General features: G+C 39.3%; 1 protein-coding gene across 11 annotated transcripts in view; it reads right to left on the bottom strand.

The window, feature by feature from the left end:
- The window catches only part of kcnma1a (potassium large conductance calcium-activated channel, subfamily M, alpha member 1a), an 828,270-nt gene that overhangs the window by 46,800 nt on the left and 753,647 nt on the right, over positions 1 to 27,823 (bottom strand). For 6 of the 11 annotated variants that reach the window (XM_059640351.1, XM_059640349.1, XM_059640348.1 and 3 more), the window contains 4 exons: positions 15,677 to 15,760; positions 14,926 to 15,056; positions 6,411 to 6,605; positions 398 to 516 (listed from right to left, as the gene is read on the bottom strand). In XM_059640351.1, the coding sequence (XP_059496334.1) occupies positions 398 to 516; positions 6,411 to 6,605; positions 14,926 to 15,056; positions 15,677 to 15,760 (529 nt within the window). The remainder of the gene's footprint in view (positions 1 to 397; positions 517 to 6,410; positions 6,606 to 14,925; positions 15,057 to 15,676; positions 15,761 to 27,823) is intronic. The other 5 variants (XM_059640355.1, XM_059640354.1, XM_059640350.1 and 2 more) reach the window with 1 other exon arrangement.

Genomic DNA, 27,823 nt, shown 5'->3' on the forward strand with positions numbered 1-27,823 from the left:
TGGTGTACCCTTGGATGCCATTGTCTGTGTTCATGGCATCTGTCACAGCATTTTGTTGTAAACAAGTCAAATTTGATTTAATCCAATTCTTCTATTAAACAGCAACAAATAAATATCACAGATAAAACTCTCATCTTACGTACTCCCTGTCTACAGTGAATGACATTCTGCCAGCATTGCAATTTATGCCATTTCTCCTTAAAACTTGGCAATGGTCAACTCAAATCCAACTGAACTAATTCTTTCAGCGCACTCTGACAGCAAGGGCCTTACAGATGATTTATGTCTTTGCGGTAGTAATGACACAAATCAAACATTTTATCAGAAGCAAAATAATTTAGGTCAAAGGGACACAAACATCATCATCAGGACATTGACAGAAGCATTTGGGACTTACCGCTTAGTACACTGACTGTGCGTGCGTAGATGTGCATCTCTCAATCGGTAAATTCCAAAGCAAAGCATGTTGTATGTTTTTAAGGCCTTGCAGAACAGGTCTCCATAACAGCCACCATCCTAGGGCAAAAGAGAAAGCATAAGAGATTATATCTGCATCTCTTAGTTTTCAGAGGCTATTCTTGAGCATACCACTGTCGCCACCACCCAACCATTTCCTGAATTCAAAATGTAATTTGGAAAAATGAATTTCAGCAAATGAGATACATAGACATTTGCTTTATAAAATGGATTTAATAACTGAAATAAAAAGTTTGTGACAAAGCAGATTCAACAAAATTCAATCATCTACAAGTAAAACAAGTGTGGGAATGTCTGTGCCAGTTGTGTAATGTTACAATTCTGCCAGATGTGGAGAGACTAATCACATGCACTATTGAGCAGCATCACCATGAGAGATGTTTCCTTTATTACTTTGCTAACCACAAAATACACAACCACTTCTAACAGCCACCATTCCTAGCTTCAAGCAAATAACTCACGTCAAGCAACCCAGATTGTAAATGCATTTACATTGCACATCAAAAGCTGTGACGCTGTGCAAGTCAAGTATTACTTCAAAGCATCCTGGAAAGTTGGCTTCAAATTATTTTCATTTTGCAGCATGTGCAATGATTTTCAGAAAAATTCTGAAAACTTTGGCCAAGAGATTGATCATAGTCTGAGGGCAAACTGCTCAAAACAGTGTTGATTTAGCAAATAAATTTGATTTTTCTCAATTTCTGCTCAAGTTCATTTGCATAGGGTCAAACTAAAAATCTTTAGGGATAGGTAATATTTCAGGATGCATTTGCGATTTAGCATATATTTCAATATATTTAAAAATTGTGTCCTGATGCAGTTTTATTCATCCAGTGCAGTAAGTATACCGATCATTAAAAATAATCAGTTCTTCTAGTTCACTCAGAGGTAGTACGAAATGCCGGTGCAGATTCAGAAGGGTCCAGACCCGAAACATCAGTTTTCTTGCTCCTCTGATGCTGCCTGACCTGCTGTGTTCATCCAGCTCTACGCCTTGTTAGCTAGTGTGTCTAGTTCACTGTTAGCGACCAGATTGTATATAACTTTAAAAAATATATATACCAATTAACTAGTTAGGTGGGTATTGTCCGTTCCTTGGTAAGTAACAAAATAAAACTCTTACAAGATGCCTACTACAGCCCCATGCCGAAGAAAAATTTAAATTTCAAAGCACGCTTGAGGTCCTGCAGTTAGCGGAAATTCATCAAGGTCATAAATTCCAGGAAGGTTGGTTTGGTGGCAAATCAAACTCCCAGTTCACAAAGGCTGGCAGAAACCCAATTGGCACTGGACAAATTTGCTTTATGAATTTCTTTTATTCTTTGCACAAATTTTGGGAGAAATGCACTGGAAATACAAGTGCAAGCCAGCAGCACACACCAGGTATTTATCATTAACAATTATTAATGTTGGTGAAGAGCAATCTGTTTAATTGGCTGTTTGCGACCACTTGTGCTGAGCTGAAATCCTGGTGGTACTGATTGCTCACTCACCAGAGCCAGCGACCAAAGTGAAAATGACAATGCACTTTTGAGGTTTCACTGTTCAAAGTAGGCACCAGATTCCAAGAACATGCATTCAATCTATTGAACCTCTCTAAAAGTATGAATAAACCTTCATCATATCTCATCTGCTGAAGCATTTCAAGATATTTTCTGACGTAATCCTCGCTGAAATACTCTCTTCAAGGCTTCTTATATATATATTACACAAATCTAGAGCTAGGACAAAGTCATTTCAGAGAATTAAAGAATGTGTTGCCATCTGAGTCTGTCAAGAGTAAACTAGAAAGAGCCAATCTTCTTTTTGCTTCTATTTATGCTGTAAAATATTTTGGTTCTAGTACCAGGCATTGATGAACATCAGCAGCAAGCAACATGAGAAAAGGAGTTACTACCCATGACACTGAAAGAGCTGAATTAACTCACAGTCAGAATGACATGATTGCTAAAGTACTCTGGGTTAATGACTGTATATCCATTAATGTCAATTCAGAATGTTCCCTTGACTGAAACCTTTGTGATACTCTTTTTCTGTAGGATTGAATGATGATTTGATGGTAGTGAAATTAAAAACACTAATCTGCTTTGGATTGGCACTTAAAGGATCAATTCATAAAGAATATCTTAAAGCACATTTACATTCTAATAGTCCTCTTTACTGACTAGAAAAAGTATCAAATAATTGATGGCACACTGAACCCCTGTATTTAGTAAATCATATAAACTTCAAAATATTCATTTTTGTTCAAAATAGTCTTATTCTTAGTACTTCCGGGTTCACCATTTTCACAGAAAGGACACAAGAAAATCAATATCTCTTATCACTTTTGCACATTGTGACTTCGCATTTATGTTACATGCTGCCCTCTCCAATCTGCTCTCATAATCCTGCCATAAGATTGAACAGTCTTACAAACACTGCGTAAATGATTTACAAGTCATAGAATAGTCAATAGAAACATTACTTCTTCTCTGTTCCATTCTTACTTCGGCTACTCCTCCTAGAAAGGGGGGATAGGTGCCATCTCTATTACTGGTCAAGGAAAGAACTTCTGTCTAAGACAAGAATGGTCCTTTCTTGACAATCCACGTCTCTTCCGCTGAAACTGAATGAAGTGTTCCATGTCACTGTTCCTTCCAGTCAACAGCTTAACTACCGGGCTTCAAGCACAGGAACTGCATTTTGGGGAATCAGATTCTCAACCACTTGACTATCCATGTATTGTCGTAGAGTTTGACACTGCCACAGATCTGAGTTGATCCAGTTTTAGCAAAGAACATATGCGACACCTTCAGCCAAAACTAACACCTAAAAAGATCATGGCTAAATTACTACATTAAAACAATTTCCTAATCTCTTCCATATCTCTAGATTTCTTGGGTGCCCAAATTTATATTGATCTCAATGAGCATCCATCACTCTTTGTGTTAAAGAATTCCAAAATTTCATAATGTTCAGTGAAGAAATGTCTTCGCATTGCAATCCCAAACGCTGATTTCTTAACCTTAAATGATGAGTTCTGATGCTAGACATGCCAGCATCTGCCCTGTCATGTGCACTAGGATTTTTTTAATATTTCAGAATATCTATTTCTTATTTTGCTCCTGCAAATTTTGACCAACCGACCATAAATCAATGTCGTGAATTTTTGTGGACCTTCTTTAACGAATATCCTTCCTTGGATAGGGGAATCCAAATTGTACATAGTCCTCTAAAAGTCTGACCACATTGGCACTTCATATAGTGCTGTTTTAAAGAAATTGTATTAAATTGAAAGACTATGAGATAGAAATGGTTTTGTATTTTAGTGACTGCAAGGTGGCTAGCACTGCTGCCTCACAGTGCCAGGGACCAAGGTTCGATTCCAGCCGTGGGCGACTGTCTGCGTGAAGTTTGCATGTTCTCCCCGTGTCTACTTCCTCTGGTTTCCTCCTGGTGCTCCAGTTTCCTCCCGCAATCCAAAGATGTGCAGTTTAGGTGGATTGGCCATGCTAAATTGCCCATAGTGTTCAGGGATGTACAGACTAGGTAGATTAGCCTTGGGAAATGCAGTTATGGGGACGGAGTGGGTAAGTTGGTCTGGGTGGGCTGCTCTTTGGAGGGTCAGTGTGGACTCGATGGGCCAAATGGACTGCTTCTACACCGTAGGGATTCTATGATTCTAATTGCCCTTGAAAATTAGTGAGCCACCTTCTTGACCACCGCAGTTCATGTAGTGGAGATACTTCCATTGTGCTGGTAGGGATAGGATTCCAAGAATTTAATTCCAGGAACCTGGTTTCGATCCAGGTCCATTTTGCTGCTTTTGGACAGGGGCTGATTCAGTATCTGAGGAATTGTGAATGGAACTGAACATTGGTCAAGCATCAGCTAGCATCCTCATGTCAGACCATATGATGGAGGAAAGGTGATCGATGAAGCACTTGAAGGTGACCAGGCTAAGGACACATCCTTGAGGAACTCCTGCAGAGATACTGTGGGGCTGAGATGACTGACCTCAAACAACCATAACCATTTTTGTTTGTGCTAGGTATGATTCCAACCTGTGAAGAGTTTGCCTCAAATTCCACTGGTTCTAGATTTGCTAGGGTGCTAGGATGCACTGTTGTATTGTATTGCCATACTTGATCAAATATTACAATATTTAAAAGACATTTGAATAAGTACATGAATAAGAAAGGTTTGGAGGGATACGGCAGATGGGACTAGTTTAGTTTGGAATTACATTCAGTGCAGATTGGTTGTACTGAAGGATCTGGTTCCGCGCTGCATAACTATGTTCTTGATGTCAAGAACAGTAAATTTCACCTCACCTCAATTTCAGCTTGTAGTGACATGGACTGTCTACTTCACCAGAAAAATTCTCTTAATTATTGAACTATAAATGTTTGCTGTTGGGATATGAAGAAAATTCATCATTCAGTGGGCTATGTTCTTCAAGTGCGGTGCAGTGTTAAATGATTTGCTTCGTTGGTATAGCTTCACTACTGTACTTAGTTTTGAAAATACAATGTATCAGATACAAACTGGCCGACATTCACTGAAAGTGAGCATTTTCTGTTTACAATGCATTATATAAGGTACTAACAAAATAACCTTTTCATATTCTTCATGGGTGAAGCATGAAAATACATTTTTGCTAACTTTCCCTCTTCTCTTTTGGCCCTTTTGGATATGACTCCATGACTATCAGCTACCCATTCATACATTCTTTAACTGCGGGCTCAGTTACTCAGCAGTTTATTCAGCAGAAGGACATTGGAGACGACTGTTCCCTGTCCTCACCAACATCTGGTTCTAGCATGGGCTGTGAAATAGGAATCAGATCATAAAATCACATAAGAGGCCTTTTGGCCCATTGTATCTCTACAGCCAAAACAAAGCTAAATTTACACTAGTGCCACTTTCCAGCACTTGGCCCAAAGCCCTGAGTGTTACGACATCTCACAGTACATTTCAAAGACATCGAAGTACTTTTTAAAGGTTATGAGGTTTCCTGCCTCAACTAGCCTCCTAGGCAGTGCATCCCCGCCACACTGGGAGAAAAACATTTTCCTCAGCTCGCTTTGAAACTTCTCCATTTCACTTTAAAAGTGTCACTTTGTTATTGGGCCTTCAACTAAGGAATAGCTGATTTCTACCCATTTTGTGCATGTCCCTCATAATCGTATACACCTCTACATACAGATCTACAAATCCTGAGTGACTGATTATTCTTAATCCAGGGGCTTCCAGACTGTACTGCCCTTTTCAATAGCCGGTTGCATCTAACTCAGTAGGTGTACAGGGTCAAATTAACCGTGACTTCACAAATTAGCTCCACAACAAATGGTAACAAATGAGCCACCAAGGGTGTATTTCTAGGATCTTGATAAAAGTTATTAACTGCAAGTTCTAATTCTCTTTGTGCTATGTGTGACTCCATTTTCTGACCAAGAGAATGGTGAGCCACATGCTGTCAGATCACCCTCGGCCTTTGATTACTTCCTGTGGCATTTATAGGCATGGCACAGTGAGATCAGTTTGTTAGTTTTCTCTATTTCACTGGGAGAATTGCCTGGCCATGGATCTGCTTGTCCCTCCCCAGAGGGAGGGCTGCATTACTAAGCTCCATGACACTGCATATTTAAGCACCGATGGCTCAATACAGCAAGCAATGTATTACTAATCCATTCACAACAAATTCCAAATTACTTATTACAATGTGTTAAAATGCACAGAATTTAGACAAACACAGGCCATTCAACCCAACAGCTCTGTGTTGATGCATATGGTTCCACACAAACTTTGCAGTTCTCTAATCCTGTTTCCCTCATGTCGTGATCCAGCTTATGCTAAATATACATAAATTGCCTTTACTGAGTAATAGTACTAGATACTTTTCATTGGAACAGAGTGGCATACTGAGCAAAATAATAGATTCACCTTACCCCAAGGTCTGCAAAGGGCCCATCATACAAAGCCAACTGTGCGACGCGACACCTGTCTCTGTTTGATAGTGTTTGTGGTGTGCTGTAGCCACCTCTCAAGGCATTTTCTTCAGCCAGCATTGATTCCAGCTCTGGTGTGGCTCCCCCTGTTACTAATGTCCGTATCAGAGTCAGGATATTGTCATTGAAGTATGTCTGTGGAGATAAAACAAACTCTTTAAGCGAACGCTATTAAAGTCATCACCAAAGAAATTCAAATTACACTTTCGAAGGACTTTGAGCAGTTAAAACTAACGTGCTGTCACTTCACATATTTTATCTGGGAAGTGAAAAGACAGCAGACTCCAATTACTCTGTTTTAGTTGTATGTCCCATTAGGTCCTTTCACTATATATCTTTTCTTCCACACACAAATTCAGGTCAGTTTTCTTCTAGACAGAAATTGTAATGATTAATTCCCTCTATAATTGCTGTTAGTGGCAATGCAAAGTCTCCCTCTCTCAGTGTTAACTTCACAACCAATATGAGGCTGAGAAAGATACAAAAGTAGAAGACTCTGGACAGGTTTACCGCCTGTACGAGCTAGAGTGCCTTTTTTCCTCATCATTGATTCAGCTGGGAACAGCCTTTATGCTGAGAATGTCGCTGCACATTACCACATGTATACTCTTGCAGTCCTCTCCTGCTATCACATCTTGCAGCTTTACGACATGAGCTGACAGAAATCAGACTTAAGGATGTATCAATTAAACATTTTGATTATTTTTTAAATAAATGGATGATGAGGGTAAAGTCCCAGGTGGTCTTGTTTAAAACACTCAAGTGCGCTGGCAAGCACAATTTATTAGGTGCGCAGCTACTTCAAGATGACAGCCTGCCAGCATCTATAACCATTCTGTCCTGTCAGGTAAACAATCAGTCTTAGAAATATTTACTTAATGTCAATATAATAAATTTAAGCTTCATTAAAGATGATTGTTTTAGTAAAGGAGGCACTGTCCCTTTTATAAGCCTCCACAGGCTATATTTAATACTGTATAACATCCTCATGACAAAATGCTCTGGCTTTCTCACAAAGTTGAATGGATTTCCAAAACCATACAAGGACACGGGATATAGTTCCATGGGCACCAGAAACCCTCAGTTGTTTTGGTCGAGTGAAACCTTTTTAAATATTTGTTTAAAGAGTACCTTAGTGACGTATTTCTCCCACTGGTAGCCCCTTAGCTTAGGCCAATTTCATCTTAACCATCTGAAGGAATACACTTCCCCACAAGAACTGACCGTACCGGAGTTGGTATACTGGGTGAAAGATTCCCAGAATTCCCATCCTTATTTGGAGGCACACAAGGCATAAACGGCAGAGTCTGAACAATTGCCCTGATTCATTAGGTAACATTCTTTACAATTAAAATGCAATCCTTCAAAATCTGCTGGCTTATTTGATCTTTCATAACTCTAATTATTCTACAACTAAATTAAAGGTGTGCCATGTGAGAGTACGAGGCCCAACTGCTGCCAAATAAAAAGATCAGCATTTAATTACTATGCAGGGTAAGAAGATGGCAAATGTGACAAAGCAACCCAAGATAAAATGATTACAGAGGTAGTAGGAACTGCCGATGCTGGAGAATCTGAGATAACATGGTGGTAAGCTGGGTGAACACAGCAGGCCAAGCAGCAGCACAGGAGCAGGATAAAATGACTTTCTTTTTGTCTTTAAGCAAAAGTTGTTTTGTACATATGGGATGAAAGTGTGATGTTTGATGAGCAAGCCGGTACGTGCATGTTGACCACATTAAAATTTATTGCAAGGATGAGGGGTATTGAGTACATTTAAGACTGAAATAGATATGTTCTTGATTATCAAGGGGATCAAGGGTTACAGGGAGAAAACAGGAGAATGGGATTGAGGAGCCTATCAGCCATGACTGAATGGCAGAGCAGACTCAATGGGCTGAATAGCGCAATGTCTGCTCCTTCGTCTTATGGTCTTATATAGGTGCTTTAGCTCGTACAAGCTGTAAACCTGTCTTCTACTTTTGTATCTTTCTCCGCTTTGTATCTGTTGTGAAGTTAACACAGATAGAGGGAGAATTTGTATCGGTTTCTCACCAACTTCCCATCTGAGGTTGAGTCAGATACCAAAACCACACGAGCTCTGACATTAACTTGGGGCACAACTGCCATGGGTGGTATGCATGGGATGCCATATGGCAGAAAAAAACCCGAGCAGGCAGTTCACTGAAGGTCAAGGTCATTTTCACTGTGTGGATTCACTAGTGGAAAAATATTACAGACAGCAGATGCGAGTGAAAAACCAAGTAGAGACCTAAGGAAACAACTCCCAGCACAAAACAAGTGTTAGGAGTTGAGGTGGGATGGGTTTCGGAGCCTCCAAAGCACAGTGGTTAATGAGATAGAGTAACTGTGTTTGATGATGTGTCAGTATGTCAGCTTTCAGCAGTTAAATTGAAGTTGCAGCATGAATGGAATCTTCAGGCCATTTGGAATCTCAAGCTGGCCTTTTCTGCTCAGCAAAGCTGGTGTTGAGCAGGAGTGCCTCAGGAATGCATTGCTCATCCTCCACCTAGCTTAAAGCTTGACAGTGAAAGCTACTAACCCTGCAAACTGCCCGAAATAGAAAAGCCCAAGTCTTGTATTATTGGAAAACTTTCTATTTTGGGAAAATCAATATTCTACTGTATTAATTTTGAAGGTACTTCAGTCTTGCTCATTTTTGAAAAGGAAACCACAAGTGTAAAATCTGCTCCTTTTATTACGACAAGCAAATCACATCCTGTCAATCACAGTCTCGTCAAGTCTTTCAGCACCAGTTTTTGACTCTGTGATTGATTCAGAAATAGAGTATCTAGCTTTGCAAGAGAAATGTCACCAAGTATGATAACGCTTGTAAGGAGAGACAGGACCTGTAGAACATCGATCCTGGCTTCATTCACACACATCCTTAAAAACAAAATGCATTCAGGAAGTGGAGGAAATTTGTTAAACCACATTTTTCAGAAAAGGTTTCCCAGAAACAACTGGAGATAATAATGGAAAGCAGAAATTACCAAACAAATAAAAACCCTGGCTTTATTTGCCGGTTAGCATCCACGCCCCGTGTCATGCTTCTATATTGGCATACACTTTAGCTCTGATCACAGCCTGCTTCTATTCTTACTTGCGCCTTTGGTGGGCAAGAAAGGGTTGAAAATCCCAACGACTTGAGAACCAACCATGAGAAGTGCCAACTTCTCCACCATCACACAATATTAATTATGCGGATTCAGTCCCTGGCTGCCATCAACACCAATACAAATGGGGAGCGCTTAAAATTCAGGTGTCATTGTATAATGATATAAATTTAAGGCCTGCAACAGAATGGGAGCTCTGAAACACGGCAAGAGGACCAAATGTGCCAGAAAAAGTCAAGGTAAGTTATAAAACTGTGCCTGTCATTGAAATTCTTGCAGTCCCGCAGAACCTTGAAAAGGGCCTTCCCAGTTCCAATCCCTGCACGCCCCTGATCATTGGATATTTCCCCATGATTAGACTGCCTGATTACTGTATTACATAAAAAGAAACCATTCTCCCTCCCCGATGCCACTTGGGGTGGCAACATGGCAGAGTGGTTAGCACTGCTGACTCACAGTGCCAGGGACACCCCCAGTTGGATTCTACCCTTGGGTGACTGTCTACGTGGAATTTGAATGCTCTCCACATATCTGCTTGGGATTCCTCGAGGTGTTCTGGTTTCCTCCTTTGGTGCAAAGATGTGCAGGGTAGGTGGACTGACCATGCTAAATTGCCCATAGTGTCCAGGGACGTGAAGGCTAGGTGGGTTAGCCATGGTAAAAACACTATGATGTAGGGGTGCTGAGTTTGGGTGGGATGTTGTCCAGATGGTTGGTGCAAACTCGATGGGTCAAATAGCCTCTTTCTGCACTGTGGGGATTCAGTGATTCTATGATTTGCAGGTGACGCCTCCAGTCAAAACCTCCCACCTGCTCACGCAGCTAAGAAGATGATCTGCCTTGTGTCATAGAGGACTCCACTCGATCTCTTTTAATATCACTCAGGCATTACATTCTGTACAACACTACTGCTGACTTGGTTTTTTTCTATTGATTCATTGCCCTTTCCGTCTCCTCCTAGCCACACAATATTGACTTCTTTGTATCTATAACATTGCAAAGCTTCAGGGAATGAAATCTCCAAGAACCAAAAGTAAGGTTAGAAATAAATTGAACTTTTGATGGTCATCATTCCTAGTGAACCTTTAGAACCAAACCTTTGGGACAAGTGGGCTCATCTCAATAACCTGACATTTAGTCTTCCTCAGTGCACGAAACATTTATACCACAGGACTGTTTCATCAACAACAGGAAGACAACTACAGCTGTTGCCAGAGACGAGAGATGGCTTGCAACAGGTGGCTGTATCTCTGTCACATTTGCCAGCTGTCCACAGAATGTCACCTTATATGAAGATAGTTGGCAACAAACATTAAAAAAAACTGAAAAATGTAAAAAAAGGAAAACATTTCTATGCTTCATTCTGAACAGTGGGGAAGCCACAAACAATACAGATCCCATGGAAAATATTGAATTGGTGATGACAGCCATCTTTAACAGACCCTAACAATAAAAGCCAGGAATCATGTGGAAAGGCCTACAATCAATAGGAGCAAATGTTGGAATGATTGAAACACAGCTGTATTTTCTACTATTAGAGGGGCAAAGAAAAAAAAGAGCTGATTTTCCTTTGGGAACACGCAGCAGGATATTCAGTGCCCTCTGTGCAGCCAGTAAAAACAATGAACAGCTCCAGGGATCATGTGATTGTAAGTGAATTACAGACCCACAGCTCTTAGTGAAGCAAGCTCAGCATCAACATGTGACAGCTATCTGTGAGTTGACAATGCTGTCAGCCGAGATGATAGATGAGAGTTGTCTGCTAATCATCAACACCTTTGTTCAATGTGAAACGTTGCTTGAATGATGTTTTGTTCTAACTGTTTTTCAAAACCAAGCAAGAGCCCAAATTGAGACATTAAATCAGCACTGTGTTTCAATGCCCAGAAATACCTCCTCACTGCTGGCATTTTTTGGACCATGTCAGCCAACAAAATGAATATTACTCCGATGTGATAGTGCACTGGAGCTCACACAGTTTTCGAGGATCGTTATTTGGGTGGCTCAGTGCTGCAGTGACCTTGTTAAATCATCTAATGTGCACAGTACAGCTCCATTTGATGGCTGTATATGTGAAAAGTGTGTTGACAGAAACTTCACTTGGCTGATACTGCAGCAAGTCAGATTGTCTGATCAATCTGACAGATTCATTTATAAACTTTTGCCTATTAGTGCAACTTGGATTCAACTTAAATTTGCATCTGGTGCCAGCACTGGATTTATGGATTCTCTATTTTTGTTGTTGTTGTATGGTACATTACACCATATTTCTTTCAGAGGCAGACTCAATTGTTGTAGAAAATGCATCAGAAACAATGCAGCGTTTTTTTTCAAAGAAAGCCAGTTCTTTAAAGCACAAAAAGCCAAGTTCAATATTTCATGCTCAAGTTCACAAATTAACAATCTCTCTGCATTTTGCTTCAAAATTCACAGGAATTTGCAGTTCCTGTGCTCATACTCTGTATAGGCTAGAGATTGCTCTAATGCCAGAATAATGGGGCTATACTTCACAAATTGTCAGTTGCATTTACATGGATGTCAAAAGGAAATGAAACCATGCCTGTTCAACTCAGTGGAAAGTTCCAAACAGACTTGATCTGAAGGTGAAGCAAATATTAAAGAGCAAAGAAAGATCTCATCCACTATAGCTAGTTTCTTACTGTTCATATATAGCTTTACGATCCCAACCATCTCCTTCTCTTGCCTGACTCATGGTAGCTCACGGTTTCTCTCACTACACACTATCCCATCCTACTGTTAAGTAAGCAACGTTAACAGTTTGCAATTACATAGCACCTTTAACCTAAGGTTTAGGAAAGCAACCCTAGAACAATTTGAAGAAGGGTCCAGACCTGAAATGTCAGCTTTCCTGCTCCTCTGATGCTGCCTGGCCTGCTGTGCTCCTCCAGCTCCACGCCATGTTACTTCAAACTTACAGCCTTGGCTACCAAAAATGCACTAATAATAATCAGAGATACTCGGGGCCAGAATTAAAGGAACACAGGATGTGGGAATGGAGGAGTTTACAGAGATAGGGAGAAGTGAAGTATTGGAGGGATCTGAAAACAGATATGAATACTTTAAGGTGGAAACATTTGTAATCAGGAGTCAATGTAAAGGGAGCATAAGAACAATGGGTTAACAGGGCTCTGATTAAGAAGAAACATTTTAGATGATGTGCATGATGTGGATGTGCTGTTGGACTGTAGTGACTTGAAACAGATTTGGGCTGTTAAATAAATGAAAATTGTGTCTCCTTTCTAACAGAGTTCTCCACACCCTGCTTCTGCAATTTCTAGAATGCAGAATGTATGAATGATTAACGATTCAACAAAAGGCAGTCAGCTAGCCATTTCAGATTTCTTCTCTCCAGTCACACCAATTGTATGATGCTTTGATCTCTCTGCCCATAAACTCAGCGTCTGTGTGCTCTCCTCTCATTGCACCTGATGAAGGGGCTGTGCTTTGAAAGCTTGTGATTTCAAATAAACTTGTCAGACTATAACCTGGTGTTGTGTGATTTCTGACTTAAATGATATGCAGTTTATGAAGAGTAGAATGTGGTAGACCAGTCAGGAATTCATGGGAATAGTAATTTAGATGTTTCATCAGCATCTGGGCTCAGGCCACGACAGTCATGAGATGCTTTGGTGATGGTGCAAATATACAGCTCAAAACTCAACACAGAGGCAAGTATTTCACCAAGATTGTGGACAGTTTATTCAGCCAACAGACAGTTGATGGAGAATCTCAACAAAGGTTCTCTTTAGTATTGTGTATTATGCTTACTTTATATTGACCTTAGGATGCTCACCTATCTACTATCCCTCTAACTCTCTATTACCTATGAAGTTGTTCTTTAAGAGCTTCTTCAATCTTCAAGCTTTTGTTTAGCTGCCCTGATATCTCTGTATCTGATTTAGTGTTAAATTTTGTCTGAAAATATTCCTGTGAGGCACCTTGAGATATTTTTAAAGGCACTATATAAATGCAAGCTGTTACTCTTGTTGAGCATTCATGTGTTTGCTGGAATAGCCTGAAATGGCTGCTGAATGAAATATTTAATGTTCAATAAACTCAGGCCTTGTCCTGACAAATTGAGAGGATGGCTGTCAAAGGTGACTGTTCTAGCCATTACATTTCAGCTGGATTGGAGCACTTAGCTAACCGAGTTCCATTATTTCTGAAATCCATTCTGAATCACTGGTTGACTTAACTGTTGTGCACTCTTATTATTTTGAAGACATGCTTTGAAAGCTTTTGATCATTTTCAAAGTAAACCCAGCTTTCTACACTTGGCGCTTTATTTTGAGAAAACAAGAGCAGCCCTTAAAGCCGTAGGTTTTGTTACAATCAAAGGCCTCAAAGGATCAATCCTGTGGTATATTTCTCACAGTTCAACACTACCATAAAACTTTACACTTCAATACTTTTACTACAAATTGTGTTAAACTAACAGGCCAGTTACACTCTGCAATTTGCATCAATTGTGAAGCAGCTTTGGCTTCAAGCTGACATGAACAGCAAACTTCAACACTGGAACAAAGTTGTCCAAATTGGACTGAGACCAGCAGTGTGAATGGGCCTCGAGGTAGTGTGCTTTCCCACTGTTTCAGCGTCCAGCAGCTGCACTATAATAGCGGTTAGTATGAAGGGAATTCTAAACATATTCCTAATGGTTGGACTGACTGCTGGGGAACTTCTTTAAAAAAAAACTTTATTTCCACCTTTTAATGCAAGCAACTATCCCGTTGGCTCTTAGTTACCATTAAAATTTAACTGGTGTTTGAATGCCTGTAAGCAGAGCTCAAGTGCTTCAGCTCTTCTGGCTAAGGAACAGTGTGGATTCAGCTGCACAACTTGCACTGCTGATCCCTTAACACTTTGACCAGGTAATTAACTCAGACTGCTATCTGTAATATCACGCTGCACCCAAAAGTCCAACACCATTGCTTTTTTAAATCTGAACGAGAAACTCCAGCTCTTTAAAAATCTGCTATCTAATTAATTGAAGGGATACCTTCATTTCAAGTACAATTCTAATGTTGTTACTTGTGTTTTACTTTGGCCACCTTGAACCATAGCAGCAGACTTATTAAAAAACACAGCATGTGAGATCTTCAAATGCCCAAAGGCTTGACCAAACCCTGCTAAGCTCTGGGTTTTAAAAGACCAACAGATCTGTCAATGAGTGATTTACAGCGAACGGTCTATTTTTAAAAATTCCATATCAGATGAGCTTGTGAATTCAAGTGCAAGCAATTGAGGGAAGAGACTGAACATGAAAAAGAAAAGCACATCGCTCTGCTTTTACTTACAGCACTCATTAGGGAGTCTAACACACTGACAGCGAATGCTGTCCCGCACGCGAATGGCTGTGTCAAATACAGCTCAGTATCTGGGTCATCATCATCATCTTGGTCCAAGAATTGAACATTCGAGTCATTCACTGGAGGGATCAAAAGGAAAGTAACAAGTTATCAGTACACATTCAATAGGTTATAAGGCATAATGGAAGTTACTGAACAGTCAACATTAGCTTTAAGAAACCGGAAATTGTTCTCTATCAAGATTTTGCTTTAACTTATTACATATTTCAGTGCAAAGTGCAAAGCATAGCAAGCAAGTAGAAGTTATTATTTCTTTTACAACCCCTGAACTCTGTCTTCAGAGCAAATCTAGCAAAAATAAACAGTTTGAAAGAAGGTTTGATCTGAAGTCTTGTTTTGATTTTTCCCCTCTATTCAGGCTTTCTGCGAGAGCTGTGGAAAGAACTGTCAATCAACATGACAGAGGTTGATGAATAGGCTGAAGCTGCAGAAATGAACTGCAAGCAAAATACTATGGAAACAGCTGCAAGGACAGAACAGTGAGGTCAAAGAGCAAGAAATATTCTGTGAAAATAATAATCGTTAAAAATAAATTAGAAGGACACAACTAAGGCAGCCAACCTCAATCATAGCCAGCAAAAGAAAGACAGTAACAGTGGAGAAATCTCTCTCAGCCAAATGAAAAGAAGTAGTGATGAGTGAAGTGAAACTGTGGACAATGGAGAAAGGGGCTGCTTACCCAACTCAGTTATCATTGGTATGTTGGCTCCAATGTTTTTTTCCTGACTGAATGAAACCAAAGGGAGCAATTTGCCAGGTTTAACTAATAATGAATGAAAAATTGGTAAACAGCAGAGTACAAAGGCACAAAAAAGAACAAACAGGTAATAATTTCAAAGAGCACCAAAATACAGAACCGAGTTCATTAAATATTTACTATCACAAGAAACAGTTTCTAAGCAAAAAATAGCTTTTCATTAAGTAGATATCAAAGACAACAGTATTGAGCATACATTAAAAAAGCAGTAAAAATCTTTGTTTGAACATCTTTAAGAACCACTTTATATCTTTCCTAGCCACGTGGGAAGGTTTATTTTTGACATATTCTTCCAATTTTCTCTGGTCCTTTCTTGAAGGTACTGAATCACAAATCAATAGCACGTCCCGTCTTGCCACACTTCATCCACATGATACTTAATTTTTGAGGCCTGTGGGTAAAGCGGGTTGCTCATTTAAGGGACATCACTGCCAAATTTGACATAGTTTATGTCAATGTAAAGACTTGACTATTCAAAGGAAACATTCTGGAGAATGAACAGAAGCAGGGATACTGGCTGACAATTTCCCTTCCTAGTTTTCTCAGCTGAAATCAACAGATGCCACAAATGGGAATGTGGTACAAGATCTTTATACAGTCGGTGGTAGAATTACCTGGACGAATTTTCCCGTTAACTACCTTTCCCCCCCTCGAATCTTTCCCCTAGCCCTCCACTCAGAAAATACAATACTTTTAAAGAAAATGCTTGTTGTCCTTGAAAGAAAAACTTCAAAGAAGTTATTATTATGAAAATTACCATTGTCAGTTAGTTTCTGTCAGCAGAAATCACACATCACACATGTATAAACAACCCCTGCCAAAATGCGCAATATTTAATAGTCAGGTGCTCAGTGACTTGCTTTGCTACTGAGAATACTGATTGTGTGTGTCAGTTTATGTGAACTTGAGAAAAATACCAAGGATGCATTCACACAGTGTGAATATTTTAGATGGGAGTGTGCTATTTATTGTCCACACAATAATGACAGCTAAGGGCTCATGTTGGGGAATGATTAAGTAATGGTGGCCTCATCACAGGAAAACATGCACAACTAAGGACATTCATCTCTGTTTACCAAAGGAGACTTCGTGTCTGGACAAAGTAGCACTTGGCTCAAATGCCTGACTAGTAATTAATTTTATTTTAACTCTTCAGGTGCCTCCTGGCTAGAATTCAGTATGGAACAGGATGCCAGCCTGAAACGTATTAATGCCTGTGGCCACACCAGTAAATGGATCTCTGATGAGACACAGAAGTTCTCCCTTAAACAAACATTTTGGAAAATCTCTCCAACAATAGAGATGTAATCTATTTATGTGATTACAATAATATGGAAGGAACAGTACAATATTCTATTTGTAAGTCAAAAACAAAATAATAATTGACAAGAGATGATGGGAACTGCAGATGCTGGGGAATCCAAGATAACAAAGTGTGAAGCTGAATGAACACAGCAGGCCAAGCAGCATCTTTGGAGCACAAAAGCTTTTGTGCTCCTAAGACGCTGCTTGGCCTGCTGTGTTCATCCAGCTTCACACTTTGTTATAATAATTGACGAGCTACTTCATATGTATGATTCAGATATAATGGCACATTTAATTCAATTACCATGCCTTTAGTCATTAGAAAATTCAAAATCCCTCTTTCTCTTCTCGCTCAACAGGTTGCTTTCGTCAAAACTCCTTCATTGGGAATGAAATATTAAATCAGTGAACACAGTCTTGAGTGAATATGCACTCTCATAGCTCTGACTTGAAAATATTTTGTCAAATGTCCAGTTGCCAGCTGTGGGAGAAGGGTTGCTGAGGCCTTCATCACTTTAGTATACACACTAACTAGACAGTGCGTTCATAAAGCACCAAATGCAGCAGTGATCTGAGATTAAAAACAAGCTTCCATTGTAGCATTGGCAAACCAGGTGAGAAACCTTTTGTAGCTCACTGAAGTCTGACAACAGCAATTTGATGTCATTTAATATCTCTGCAATTTTTGCAAGATGATAGCACCCGAGACACCAACTCTATCACGTAAGGCAGAGATGAATATGCAAGTGCTGAAGCAAAGAGTGAATAGATTTTGTATTAGGTTGTTTCGACACAAACAATTACAGAGGATATATACAGAAGTTTTAGAATTGTGGAAAAACTGCTAGATTTACACAGCATTATGATATTAGTACGTTAGAGAAAAGGGTACTGCATGCTACAGGTGTCATGTAATATACCCACGCTGGACATGTGGTCAGATCATCAATACATTACAAATGATCTGCACTGTGGATGCAAAGAACAAAAAATCAGCTGGAAAGAAAAACACAAGGGGAAAGATCACATTGATAAAGATTGAAATAGACACGTTTGCTTTGTCGCAGCCAGTCTCTTAGAGGGTGGACATGAAAATATCTGTATTATAAAAAGGGACACAGTTAATCCTAACATATACATCGGATCTAACTTTTGATTAGTAAGAGATTGATTTTGCTTATGGAAACTGAGGTTCATTGGTAAATTCATAGAAATGTCTCAGCAATGGCAAGTTAACTTCTCAAGTCAACTCCAGGATGGCATGTGAATCTAAAATCAGATGGAAGGAGGTTAACATGCTCATCAGAAGTTGTTTTCCCTGGAGCCTAAAGATTAACCAGTCTGTCTCTGTTATGTTGAAAGTCAAAAGGCTATAAAAAACCATCGATGACTGTAAAGAAAATTAGTTCTGGATCAAGACTGTAGAACAGAACACAAATGAATTATCATGTTAAAGTCAAGTAAAGTGGCTCACAAAAGTCAGACAGCATTGTGAATTAATTATCTTAATATATCATTAGACAAAGCTAAGTTGAATCTGATTTTAACATGCTGCTTCAGATGTTTACCACACTGTGACAAAAAGGAACTTAATGATTTGAGCAAAGCTATGTTTCAGCTTGTTTGCCTTGGACTTCCTTTAGTGAAGCCGATGAAACATTCATGCAAAATAGAACGGTTCCAAACCAATGAACATAGGTGTTTAATTGTTATCTTGCAGATTAGGGCACAAGTGAAAACAGAGCAGTGCAAATCAAATCTCTGTTGCAAATATCTAACTCATGGTTCATGTCTTTTTGATATTTAACTTTCAATTTTAGGAATAAAAGCTGAGAAGTAAATAAAAATGCAATAAGTGCAACCAAAGCACTAGTTGGGAAATGGTGCTTGAACAGGTTACACACATTTGTATAACTGAACTAAACTAGAAGAGACTGTTTTGGGATTTTATATTCATTCAGGAGGTGTGGATTTCATTGCCTGGACCAACGTTTATAGCCCATCTCTACCGGAAAGTGGTGGTGAGCTGCCTTCTTGAACAATTGAAGTCCATTTGGTGTGTATGTGGTTACAATGATGTTATGGAGAGAATTCCAGGATTTTGACCCAGTGAAACTGAAGGACCAGCAATATACTTCCAAGTCAGAAACTGAGTGGCTTGCAGAGGAACTCGTAGATAGTCTTCCCGTGCATCTGTGGTCCCTGTCCGAAATGATGCTTGTCGTGGTTTTGGAAGTTCGTGTCTCAAGAAGTCTTGGTGAATTTCAGCAGTGCATCTTACAGATGGTCCATACTGCTGCGACTGAATGTTGGTGATCAAGAGAGTGAATATTTTTGGATGTGGTGCCAATCAGGAGGGCTGTTTGTCTTAGATGGTGTCAAATTTCATGAATGCTGTTGAAGTTGCACTCATCCACGCAAGTGAAGAATACTCCAACACGTTCTTGACTTTTGTCTTGTAGACAGTGAACAAGCTTTGGCAATCAGGAGGTGAGTTATTTACTGCAGGATTCCTTTGACCTGCTGGTATAGCCATAGTATTTATATGACTAGTCCAGTTCAGTTTTTGATCAATGGCAACCCCAAGGGTGTCCATAATGGGTGATTCAGAAATGGTAATGCCATTGAATGTCAAAGGGTAATGGTTAGATTCTCACTTATTGGACATGGTCATTGCCAGGCACTTGCATAGCAAGACTGTCACTTGCCATTTGTCAGCCCAAACCAGGATATTATCCAGGTCTTGCTGCATGTGTTGTGAAGATTTGATGCGCATCTCACAATTCTGCACCTGAACTGGTTATCAAGTGGGTTTGAATAGAAAAAAAGTAAAGTTATGAGCTACGTTCAATTTTAAAATTATTTTGCTGAAGATTGTGCCATACAGTTAAAGTATTCAAGAGACTGAGGGGGACTGGTTACTTCAATTGGCCAGATGGCTACAGTATGATTCAGAATAATGCCAACAGCACAAGCTCAATTCCCATTCAAACTGAGGTAGACTTCTTTGTCTTTGCTCCTGCGCCATGCTTGACATGATGCCCCTCAAACTATATAACCAACTGTCTCCCTCATGAACTGTGGCTTATCATCTCCCTACATGGCTTCAGCAAGGGGAATTGAATCAACTATTGATTTAGCTAAGAATAGAAAAATGACATAGGAGTTATCGGTAATATATAGTCCAAAAATAAAGATATGGGGACTTGGCTGAGCACGTGTTGGTCTAGTTTCTACATTTCTAAGTGGTTACTATTTAGACTGACAAAATCAAGTTGCCTCGGCAGATGGACACCATCATATGAAGCTTCATCAGGGCTATGGAATAAAATTGTTTTTGCTAAACCTGCTGCATTACAATAATCGTAAAGTTCACTCTTTGTTTTGTGCTTCATATAGTATACCCAAATATTACAGTTATGGTTATTAAAATAACTAAGAAGAAAAAGCTGCAAAATCTTTTTGATATTATTTGTTAATTAAAAGCATATTTCAAGTAATTCCCAATATTCAGAGAATTTGTCTGAAAAATAATATAAGTAACATTTTCCAGGGATTACAAATTAAGCATCTCTTCACCTGCTCCTCCTCCTTCAATATATATTGTCTACAGTTGCATTTCATGTTGTTTCTTAATTAAGTTCAAGCAACCCTTCATCTTAACTTGATTTTCAATCTCTAATTTTTTTAATGACATTTGTGAGAGGCAGCTGCACTGGAACTGAAAGTGCTTCACTTTCAACATCAAGTGCTGCTCGGTCAGATGGAGCACAGGTAATGAGTTAAGATGGATATAAAACTCCCTCGCGTTCAACTAACAATAGGAGCTGACTGCCTCTGCGCACTAGTTACAGTAACAATCATAAACCTTTTCATGACTTCATTGGATTATTGTGTGGAGAGAATCTCTCCGAACTTTTGAGAAAAATTGTATCATTTGAATAGGTACATGTACAGGAAAGATTTGGGGGGATACAGGCCAGGAGCAGGTAGGTGGGACGAGTTTGCTTTGGAAATTATGTTCGATATGAATTGATTGGACTGAAGGATCTGTTTCTGTGCTGTGTAACTCTATGACCATGTCAAGGCAGGATTTCTACTTGTTGATCTGACTATCTCCATTGGGCTGGTTGTCATCGACACTTTAGAAAATAGAACATAGAACAGCAGTACAGGCCCTTCAGCCCACGATGTTGTGCCGACCTCTTATTCTACTAAGGTCAATCTACCCAACCCTGCATACCTCATATTTTACTATCCTCCATGTGTCTATCCAAGAGTCACTTAAAAGTCTCTAAAGTATCTGAATCCACTACTACTGCCAGCAGTGCATTCCGCATGCCCACCACTCTCTGTGTAAAGAACCTACCTCTGACATCTCCCCATACCTTCCTCCAATCACCTTAAAATTTATTTCACTTTTACCCTCTTGCTCACAATAGGGTGAGCCTCTCATCTTGGCAAACTTTGATCTAGAGGTGACTATTAGTCAAAAATGTATTGTGCCCTGTGAGTTGAATCTTTGTCAACTAGTTTCACACTGGAAACTGCTAAGGATTAATTAAGGATGAATTCCCCCTGGATGGTCTAATCTCTCGTGGGGATGCTGCTACTCACCGAGAAGCAGCTTCTCAGTGAGGCAGCTTGGGTTGTTGCAATCTGAGGTCACGCCAACTGAAAATGCTACACCGACAGTGCCTGCTGCTGGGAGGCATTACACCACCTGGCACCGGCAGTCAAAATCATCTTCCATCTCCTCTGAAAGGGAACGTGACCTCTCATTACCCTCCACCCTGGCAGCAGCCAAATCCCTCTGCTGATCCATTCATTGGGCTGACAATGAGACCAGCAAACCCATACATTCTTTACTGAAGCAGCCAATTAAGAATACAGCACCAAGAAGATTGCTGTCATGGCCCCATTGCCTGCCTGAATGGGCTTAAAAACCTCATTTGGTCCTGATATGGTGAAGAACCCTGCTTGGAAAATCTCTGTTTAGATCTCTATTCCCCTATCCAATCACAAGTCAGAAAGAAATACGGTGAATGATAAAGAAGGAAATCAGGTGAGTTAGATATCAGATCAAATTAGATAAAGAAAGTAAAATAAAGAGGCCAAAAGAGAAATTGGATGGAGAGATACAGGAGAAAAAAACTTAACATTTAAAATATCTCTAACAACAATTTCAAACCTGTCAGAGTGAGACTGCAGAGTTTCACTTGTTTCTTTTGTGGGAATCCATGGCTGAGTCAGGACAACAGAATGCCCTAATAATAGTCCTTATGCTCTGAAATAGCAGCCCTAACTATCTGCAGAAAATTTAATTTGTATATATGGTGCAATGTGTTGTTGACAAGCTCCCATTTTGTGAGGCTAATGGTGTAAATTGCTCAGCATTTTGTGGCAATTTGCAATTCATTGCATATCTCCTCTTGCCTCAAATTGCTGGCTTATTTACACACTATTAACTGGATGTGCCTTATTTTCCCAGCAAAATCTGGGTCAAAGCTATTCACTATGTTGCCCAGGCAACTTTGCTCATTAATGCAAAGACTCCACAAACTATTGTACCTTTAAAAGAAAGTCAAAAGGTTACTGTATGTTTTCATCATGATAACCAGGTCCCACACAAAAAAGGAAAAAGGATTATTACAATTATTGAAGATTTCATATGACATGTTTAATATATCCTGTTCAGGGCCTTTATCATAACTAACTACAATTATATCCTAGTGAACTTGCAGTAATCATGTCACAGTGGTTAACCTCTAGTGTAAATACTGACATAAATGACTGCACTTCAAAAAGTAGTTCATTGTGTGAGGCACTTCATAGATATTTTAATGTGAGGAGGTTTTAAATGTCAGTCTTATTCCTGCAGTGTGGAAATTAATCAAGGATGTGAAGCAGATTGCCAGCACTGAAATATAAAGAAAAGTATAGAAGGAAAATATTACGGATTTCTATTTGACTATGTGTAAATTCAACACAGTTTATTACAAAATAATAATATAAAGTTAACAATCTGTTTGTAAGTGGTTAAATCAGCTAACACAAGCAATATTAATTAGATTTAGCTAAACGGGCTGGTTAAGTGTTGCTTCCTGCACACATTCTTATCTTAAAACAAATGAAAAAAAAATCATAAATATCCAGACCTACTTATATTAGCATGGCCTATTTATTCAAGAATTGCAGATGGTTGTTGGAGGGAGCTTTTACCTGGAACAGATATGGCATTAAAGGGCTCATATCAGACCAGCTACCTCTTCCAATTTCTCTTCCCAATGCCTTCAATGGAGGAGAATCTGGAGGGATTTATAATGAATGATCAATTCACTATTACTCATTTTGCACTACCATTGTTAGTTAAAATGAGACCTGTTAATTAGGAAACAAGATAACAAAGGACTGGGAATATCTTGAAGACCAAGGAAGAGAAATAAATTCAAAGCAAGACAGCACTTTGCTCAAGTTTGTGCCAATCGGAGAAATTTTTGGGCAGAAAAGTTATATCTAGCCCATCAACAAGATCATTTTATGCATAACTTGTTTTATATTTTATAAGGAGTTGATGAAACAAAACTTACAATTTGTTACAATCAAAACACAGTTTTATGCCTGTAATGTGAAAGTTACACAAATTTGGTCTCATTGCACTTGAATGTTCATTAGTCTACTTTTCAGCAGACTGAAGAGGTACGCATGGTGACACAGTGTAGATTACTGATTTCAGTTCAGATATCAAGACGCTTTATTGTTTTGGTCCTTGGATTTCATCTTACAACAAATCATTGGGCAGTAAAGATCAACCTCAGACAGAAGTTAAGATTCAAAGGACTGATAAATTAAACCTGAGAAATTGTGTGATGCAGGACCAACATTCGTAATATTGCCTTTTTGCAAATATCAATTTGGCAGTAATTTCACAAAAATAGTTTTTTTCCTAAGACATTTCTTACTCATGCAGGACACTACTTAGATACTTTGAGGCCAAAGTCATCCTTTGCAACACTGGGGACAGATAGAACCTGGGTATACAGTGACACTTTGTGTACCAAGAGTCTATGCAGAGCTTGATGTAGCCAGACATAAACGTGCCTTTTCCCTCTTATTCAGAGTTTATACATGGTGTCCCTGCGCCCGCGGCCCAGCTTTGGCTTCCAGATGAAGTGCAAGATGTTCCAGGTGACTGACATAATTGATCATTTTTAAATCACCACATCAGGCATAACACATTTCCATAGCACAAATATAATGACAGCATTTCCTACTGACCCACATTTTACCATCATTAGGGTATGAAAGGAAGTAGCTAGAGTGATAGTGAATACACTAGTGGTAATCTTCTAAAAATCCTTAGATTCTGATTGTGTCCTAGAGAACTACAAACTACCAATGTAACACCTTTATTTTAAAAGGGAATTAAATAGAAAACAGGCAACTGTAAGCCAGTTAGATCAGTTAGCTGTTGATGGCAAAATGATAAGAGTGTCTCACAAATGATCTAAGAGCATGGGCCAACACGGCGTCATAAACGGGAGCTTGTGCCTGACAAATTTACTGGAATTCTTTGAGGAATTTGAATTCAAATTTAGAATTCTTAGGCCATTCAGCCATTCGAGTCTGCTCCACCATTGAATGATATCATAGCTGATCTGATACTCCTCAATTCCACTTTCCTGCCTTTTCCTCTTGATTCCCTGACTGATTAAAACCTGTCCATATCGGCCTTGAATATACTTAATGATTCAGCCTTGAAAAACCATAAGACTTAGGAGCAAAATTACACCATTCGACCCATTGAGTTTGCTCTGCCATTCAATCATGGCTGATATGCTTCTCAACCTCATTCTCCTGACTTCTTCCAGAACTCTTGATCCCCTTAACTAATTAAACCTATTTATCAGTGTCTTAAATATACTCAATGACTTGGCCTGTACAGCCTTCTGAGGCAATGAGTTCCACAGATTAACCACCTTCTGGCTGAAAAATTCTTCCTCATCTCAGTTCTAAAGAGTCATCCCTTCACTGTGGCTACACTTTTGGATCCTAGTCCCTCTTACTACTGGAAACATCTTCTGTATATCCATTTTCTCCAGGCCTCTCAGCATTTTGCCAGTTTCAACGAAAGCCACACCACCTACCGCCTCATCCTTCCAAACTCAATCGAATACAGACCCAGAGTTCTCAATCACTGCTTATTTGACAAGCCCTTCATCCGTGGTGATCATTCTTGCCAACCTCCTCTGGACCCCTCCAATGTTAGCACATGCTTTCTTACATACAGGGCCCAAAACTGCTCACAACATTCCAAATGCAGTCTGACAACAGCCTTATACAGCCTCAGTACTATATCATTGCTCTTGTATTCTGCCCTTCTTGAAGTGAATACTAACATTGCATTTGCCTTCCTAACTGCCAAAAGAACCTACATGTTAATCTTAAGATAACTAGGAGTCCCAAGATTTCTGAAACCTTTCCCTGTTTAGCAAACAGTCTCCGCTTCTATTTCTCCTACCAAAGTGCATAACTTCATACTTTCCCACATTGTATTCCACTCTCCTAGCCTGTCCAGGTTCTTTAGCAGCCTCCCCACTTCTGCAGGACCACCTGTCCCTCCAACTATTTTTGATTCATCTGCAAACTCTGCAAAAATTCCCTCAGTTCCTTTTACTGTTAATGTATAACATGTGGTTCAACACTGAGCACTGCCAAACTCCACTAGGCACCAGCTGCCACCTGAAAAAGACCCCTTTGTCCTAATTCTCTGTCTTCTGCCAGTCAGCCAATCCTCTATCCATGCCAGTAATGCTTCTAACACCATGGGCTCTTACCTTATTTAGCATCTCCTGTGTGGCACTGATCTTCTGGCACACCACTAGTTACAAGTTGACATCATGAAAATTTCCAACTCTTTACCTTCTATTAGTTAGCCAATCCTCTATCCACGCCAATATATTACCTCCAATACCAAGAATTGTTATCTTATTAATTTTCCAAATGCATGATACCTTATCAAACAGGTTCTGAAAATCCAAACACATTACATCCAATGCTTCAGCTATCTTCCTAGTTATCTCCGCAAAAGATTCTAATAGATTTCTCAGGCATGACTTCTCCTTTATGAATCCACACTGACTTGGCCTGATCATAATATTTATTTCTAAAATAGACTCTAACATCTACCCATCAACAGACATTAAGCTAACTAGCCTGTAGCTCCTTGTTTTAGCTTCCTTCTCCTTTTATACAAAGGTAGTACATTGGCAGTTTACAATCCTCTGGGAAAGAAAAAGCCAAAGAACTGAAGATGCTGAAAGTTAAAAACAAAACAAAAAAAAATTGCTATAACGACTCAACAGCATCTGTAGAAAGAAAGCAGAACTAACATTTCAGGTCCCATGACCCTCCTTCAAAATGGGGCCCAAAAAGTTAACTGATTTCTCTCTACAGATACTGCCAGGCTTCTGAGTTTTCCAGCAACACCTGTTTTTGTTTCCAGTCCTCTGTGGCTAAGGATTTGTGGAAGAGTACTACCAGCACATCCACGATCTTTGGCAATGTGGGCCATTGTAATATGTGCAAGCAAGTTACAGATGTTGTAGTAACACTGATAGACATTAGAAAGATGACCGATTATAGGTTCAACAAAATCTATTTAAATATACAATACTATTGACACTAGGACGACAATTGGTCAGAACTGCACTTTCCAACTTGATTTGAAAAAGGTAAATGCATGACAGAATATTGAATCTTAATGACTAAGGATTGTTTCAAAGTCTCAGCTGAATTTGCTGATTTTGGCTGAGGTGGACATAATTGTACATAATATCTCCGAGTTAGGGGAAAACAGATAGAAGCAAGAGTTGAACTTAGAACCCCTAGGTCTGAATGACTGGGTTCACCGCATCTTCAATAACATTCTAACATATATGGATTTCCTGCAGAAGTGAACAGTCATCTTTCAACCTTTGACCAGTCCGGTTGCAACAATGTGTATATAAACATTACAGCAGATACCCTTGAGCATAATGAATCTGAATTCTGTCCATATCATTGAACAATTAGCTACAGTAATAGTCAATGGGAATGTCAGCCATTGACCAACAAATCTGTACTGCAGGCCCCAAGGCCACAGTCTTGTATTTCTTACATTTGGCCTAAGATTTTAAAGCTTCCAGCTCCTGTCTTAACCAGAATAGCATTGTCTAACGCATGTTAATGAAATCATTGCTCTTAGGTTCGTGGAAACATCTTCAAATCAAGCATTAAGAATATTGAGATGTAAATGGTAAGCCTACTTTTACAACACATGATGTTACATTGGCAAGTTTTGTTGTGGGGTAAAACTGAACATTACTTTTGGAAAATTGGAATGCCAGAATTTTAAAATTTGTGCTCTTACGGACGCCACATCTCAAAATTTCACTGAAGTCATTTTTTGATCAAGTAAAAGCAAACATTAAAGATTGACCTTTTTACGTATTAACAGTTTTCTTTCAAATTATTCACAAAATGTTGATACTATTGCATGTGATTAGGCTGGAATTTATAGCCCATTCCCAAATGCCCTCAAGAAGCTGTTGGTTAACTGTACTCTAAATCTGCTGCAGTCCATGGAGAGAAAGTACATTCACAGCTCGGGAATGTAAGGAGCTCCAGAATATTGACCAAGCATTGATAAAAGAATGGCAATATATTTCCAAGTCAAATGATGGGCAACTTGGAGACAAGGCAGTTGTTATTATATTCCCATGG

This window comes from Stegostoma tigrinum, chromosome 37 (assembly GCF_030684315.1).
Source record: "Stegostoma tigrinum isolate sSteTig4 chromosome 37, sSteTig4.hap1, whole genome shotgun sequence".
NCBI classification, from domain to species: Eukaryota; Metazoa; Chordata; class Chondrichthyes; order Orectolobiformes; family Stegostomatidae; genus Stegostoma; species Stegostoma tigrinum.